Source organism: Orycteropus afer, unplaced genomic scaffold (genome assembly GCF_000298275.1).
Source record: "Orycteropus afer afer isolate SDZICR_OR568_19922 unplaced genomic scaffold, OryAfe1.0 scaffold00141, whole genome shotgun sequence".
Lineage (NCBI taxonomy): Eukaryota > Metazoa > Chordata > Mammalia > Tubulidentata > Orycteropodidae > Orycteropus > Orycteropus afer.
In genome coordinates, this window is record NW_006921728.1 from 34,589 (window position 1) to 39,805 (window position 5,217).

General features: G+C 38.2%; 1 protein-coding gene across 1 annotated transcript in view; it reads left to right on the top strand.

Annotated features, from left to right (window-relative positions):
- The window catches only part of MEP1B (meprin A subunit beta), a 117,903-nt gene that overhangs the window by 14,928 nt on the left and 97,758 nt on the right, over positions 1-5,217 (top strand). The window contains exons 6-8 of the mRNA XM_007945672.1: positions 801-918; positions 1,909-2,087; positions 3,991-4,209. Coding sequence (XP_007943863.1) covers positions 801-918; positions 1,909-2,087; positions 3,991-4,209 — 516 coding nt within the window. The remainder of the gene's footprint in view (positions 1-800; positions 919-1,908; positions 2,088-3,990; positions 4,210-5,217) is intronic.

The following is a 5,217-nucleotide window of genomic DNA, read 5'->3' on the forward strand; positions in this document are numbered from 1 at the left end:
TTCAGAATATTAATGAACCCTATGTACAATTTCAGGGAGCTCTGGTGGCGTAGTGCCTAAGGCATTTGACTGCTAACCAGAAAGCTGGTAGTTCAAACCCACCAGCCACTCCTCAGAAGAAAGGTTGGGCAATCTACTTCCATAGAGATACTGCCTCAGAAAGGACCCCAAGGAGGGGTCGCTATGAGTCGAATCGACTTGATGGCAGTGGGTTTGTTTTGTTTATTTTTTTTATGTACAATTTCAAGGCCCTTACATTAAAAGCTCTGCTTTTAATACATATTACAGCTCCTCAGATGGAGTATGTGATGGTGATTGTTTATTTTGGTTTCTTGTGATCCAATGTGTATGTTCTTTCAGGTAAGGAAATGTCCTTTTTCTTCTTCTGTAATTCACCTCCAGTGGCTCCTGAGAAATAAATATGGGGAGAGGCAAAATAAGGGATCTGAAGAATAATCAAATACTTGCATGTGAAACTTACGTAACTGGTACTGAATATTAAACTTTGTAAAAACAAAACACTGAGTGTTCATGAAGAGACGTTTGCTATTGTTAGGTGCCATCACATTGGTTGTGACTCATGGCAACCCTGTACAGAACAGAACAAAACACAGCCGGCTCCTGCACCATCCTCACAATTGCTACTGTGTTTGAGCCCAGTGTTGTAGCCACTGTGTCAATTCATCTCATTGAGGGTGTTCTTCTTTTTCTCTAGAAGTAATATAACCCATAATCTATTTTCATGGGGAGTTGTTCAGTGGTGATTATTTTAATAAGTATATTTTTGTTTCTTTCTTCAGAAATGAATGCTAAGGGAGAGATCCTCAATGCATTTGAACGTTATCGTCTAAAAACATGCATTGACTTCAAGCCTTGGGCTGGAGAAACTAACTATATATCAGTGTTCAAAGGCAGTGGGTATGTTGAAGAGTTGGTCTTCTAAGGGTTCTAAAGAGAACTGTTATGCCTGGGACATTACATCACAACAATTGCCTTAGGCTCTGACTTTTAACATGGGGCTTCCCTTGCTGGTTTCTGGAGAGTAAAAGATGAGCAGAATCTAGTTCCTCTAGCCAGAAAAAATAATATTTTCATACATGCAACCAGCCTACCCATGTCACTAAGATAAGCCAGGCGAGATTGATGCATCCATCCCATAGCTTGTGAATTTCACAAGCTGAAATTTCAACATGTTTGCAATTTACATGCTCTTTATTTCCCCTTTCAAGTAATGCCCAGCCTAATAAAGACCATACTCTTTAAAGCATGGTTGAATGGTAAGAACGGTTGATTATTCTTGAGTATTAGTAATTTAACTTTCTTCCTTTTTATTTATATCCATTTTCTAATTTATTTACAATGAATGTGTATTACTTGTGTGGTATTATGAAAGGCTGACTTCTGAGTGTTTTTGATGGGCACATGGATTTTATTATGTAAATGTATATATAGTTAACATTGTCATATATATATATAGATTTACATATATAAAATATATATAACAATTCATAGCAAGTTAAGAAGATGACATTGTTACCTGCACCAAACCCAGCAATTCTGAGTAGTTACTGTCCCAATAAAATCCTTGTTAATCGGTGGGTATCAGCATAGTGAGGACAATCTCAAAGACTCTGAAATCCCCAGGAAAGATCAGGAGTAGTGTGACTGGAGAATGACTTGCTTCTATGTAGTATTTAGTGTTAGGACAAGTTCTCCAAAGATCACCTGTTTGGAGGGCTTTTCATACCTCACTGGGGTTATGAGAAAAATGCACAGTGTACTACTGATAAAGTGAAGGATGTGGGAAGGGAAACCAGGTAGACTCAACATTGAGAATGCTGTTCTGAGAAGTCAAACTTGCACCACAGTTAACATTCTCTCTCCTTTCTTGTTAAATTCTTCTATTAGCTGCTGGTCTTCAGTAGGAAATAGGCATGTTGGGAGACAAGAACTTTCCATTGGGGCAAATTGTGATCGAATAGCAACGATTCAACATGAGTTCCTTCACGCACTGGGATTCTGGCACGAGCAGTCACGTTCTGACCGGGATGACTATGTCAGTATCATTTGGGAGAGAATTCAATCAGGTATATTTCTTCTGTTTTCTTACACTTTTGGTTGAAGTTTGAGTTTTTAAGCATGTGCCCTCCTGTTAACTGAACCAACAGTTAATAATTGAAAAACTCTGACGTACTGATGTCTTACTTCACTTAGCTCTAATCTAATATGATGTGACAGATATATTAAAATTGTTGAAGTTCTAGTGTCTCAGCATTTCAGTACTTTGAGCCTGATATAATCTTACAAATTGACTAGTTTAGTGTTTCCCAAATTGTACTCTATGGAGTATTGTCCTAGAATATGTTCATAGGTGTGTAGAAAGGGATTTGGGGTCGATTAGTTTGGGAAATCTGGGTTTAAAAAATTAAACTTGCATTTATTCATATGGCTGTGCTGTTCAGAGTCTTTGCTAGGATAACACAAATTGTTTGGGAGCATTTCCCAAAGTGATTTGATCATGGACTTTTTTGGAGTATTTTGTGGGTCTAGTGTTTCATGGAACCCATGTTGGATATACTGAAGCAGTTGAGCAGTCTGAATTTTGTGACTTTCTGTTCAGAATCATAAAGATCTTAAACATGTATGAGTAGGGCTTATGTTTTCCATGTTTTTTCCTACAGTGACACTTAGCTTCCAGATCTGTCTTGCCTGGGTAGGTAGAATGATATTGCTATTAGTGTGAGGCCCTGTGAGCGATGCCCTGTACTAATGCTTTTTGACATCACAAAGCTCTAAGGCAAAGCAACAAATGAAAAGATTTCTATAACAGAAGGAGCATTTAGGCTTCTCTCTATAGGATTTCCAAAGTCTTATATTTGGTAGAAATTTCTGCCCACATTTGATAGAGCACCTATGTCTTTGGAGATGAGATTCATCTCCTCTGTCCAAAAATCATCTGATTTCAAGTTGCCATCAGTTTCCACTATTATGATGCTTAGCACCCTGATAGCTTCTCTGAATACATTTGTTAAATGAATTCCAAACCAGTTACTGTTGAGTAGCTTCCAACGCATGTATGTCACAATAGAATTGTGTGCTCCATAGGGTTTTCAGGGAGCTCTGGTGGCGTAGTGCCTAAGGCATTTGACTGCTAACCAGAAGGCTGGCAGTTCAAACCCACCAGCCACTCCTTGGAAGAAAGGAAGACTGGGCAATCTACTTCTGTAGAGATACAGCCTCAGAAACCCAAGGAGGGGTGTCTGTGAGTCAGAATCAAATCGACAGCAGTGAGTTTGAGTATAGGGTTTTCCACGGCTGATATGTTGGAAACAGATCACCAGGCCTTTCATCCAAGGTGAGTTTGAATGGACTTGAACCTCCAACCTTTCTGTTTGCAGTTGAGTGCACTATCCAGGGAGTCCACATGTATTCCAGTAACCACGAAATCCTTGACTCTGTTAGTTCTTTCTAATGACTCTTGTCTACATTATCATTCTTAAGTCTCATCTCACCACACCTCCCAAATTTCTTAACTTCCACCTCCATCTGCTGTCATTGTCTGCCAACGACTATTTCAACAACACTTTTTAGAACGTTCTTTTCCACTAGCAGTTCTTTGAACCATAGGCCTAATGCTAATGTTCCAACTTTGGGCTGTGATGAAATCTTAGTTATGTTCAGTATAATTGCTGATATCACAATTCTAAGCATAAATATTCAGAAGAAGTTTGGGCAATCTACTTCTGTAGTGATACTGCTTCGGAAACCCAAGGAGGGGTCGCTATGAGTCGGGGCCAACTCAATGGCACATAACAACAACAACAGGAATGAATATTATATGAAATACTCTTGAAAGACAATAGATTAGTTGTAGCAAAAGTTACAGTATATGTATTACATTCTCCAGTTTTACATTAACAAAATTTGGAGTAGATAAACTGAATTTTGTGAACACAAGGTAATAATTTTTTTTTCTCATTTACCATTTAGGCAAAGAACACAATTTTAACACCTACAATGATCAACAATCAGACTCTCTGAATGTTCCCTATGATTACACTTCAGTAATGCACTACAGCAAAACTGCCTTTCAAAATGGGACAGAGCCAACCATTGTAACAAGAATCTCTGACTTCATGAATGTGATTGGCCAACGAATGGATTTCAGTGACTACGATCTCTTAAAGTTGAATCGACTGTATAACTGCTGTATGTGATAGGTTCTCTGGAATGATTTCTATTTCCCTTTGCTATGTAGCAAGACATTATGCTCTGTGACATTTTGCTAAGCATTTCTAGGTTTTCTGAAAGAACAAAAATTTGATAGTCAGAAAAAAGCAGCAGAGATCCCAATCTACAACTTGTAGGCAGCATTTTTTCTGCTCATAAGGTCTGACCTTCAGTTCTAAAACCATATCGAGTCCTGTGGGAATATGCCCCAGGCAGGTTCTTAAAGCTGTTACTAATTCAAACCTTGCTATTCAAAACTGTTTTCAGTCAAAATGAGGTAGACAGTTATAATAAAAATGAGGTAAAATAATCTGGGTTGTGACTTTAAAATCCAAATAACTAGGGGAATGTAGATTCAGATTTCTGATTTGTTTTTATTTGCTGTGGAGTCCTTTCTGATTTGTGGCACCCCCATGTGTTACAGAGTGGAACTGCTCCATGGGGTTGGGTATCTTGGCTGTAATCTTTTTTTTTTAAATTTACATTTTTTTTTTTTAATTGTGATTTGGGTGAAAGTTTACAGAGCAAATTCACTTTCTATACAGCACTTCACACACACATTATCTCATGACACTGACTACAATTTACCCCAATGCATCAGCTCCCCTCCCATTTCCTTGATAGTTACCTCTTGGCTGTAATCTTAACGAAAGAAAGTCACCAGGTCTTTTCTTCCACGATACTGCAGGATGTGTTAGATAACTAAAAAACAGACTTGGGGCACAGAGCTTATTCAGATCTACAGTTAATCCATCTCTAGGCAGTGGTTCTGCAAAGGCTTCTCTCTAATCTTTTGAGTTGATGTTGTCAGTTTGATTCCATATAGACAGTTCTTAAAAGCATTTAATGCTAAAAACAAAACAAAACAAAACAAAAAAAAACTCACTGTCGAGTCAGTCCTGACTCATGGCGCCCCTCCTTGAGTTTCTGAGGTGGTATCTCTATGGAAGTAGATTGCTCAAAGCAGATATTTTTTACTAGTTAAAT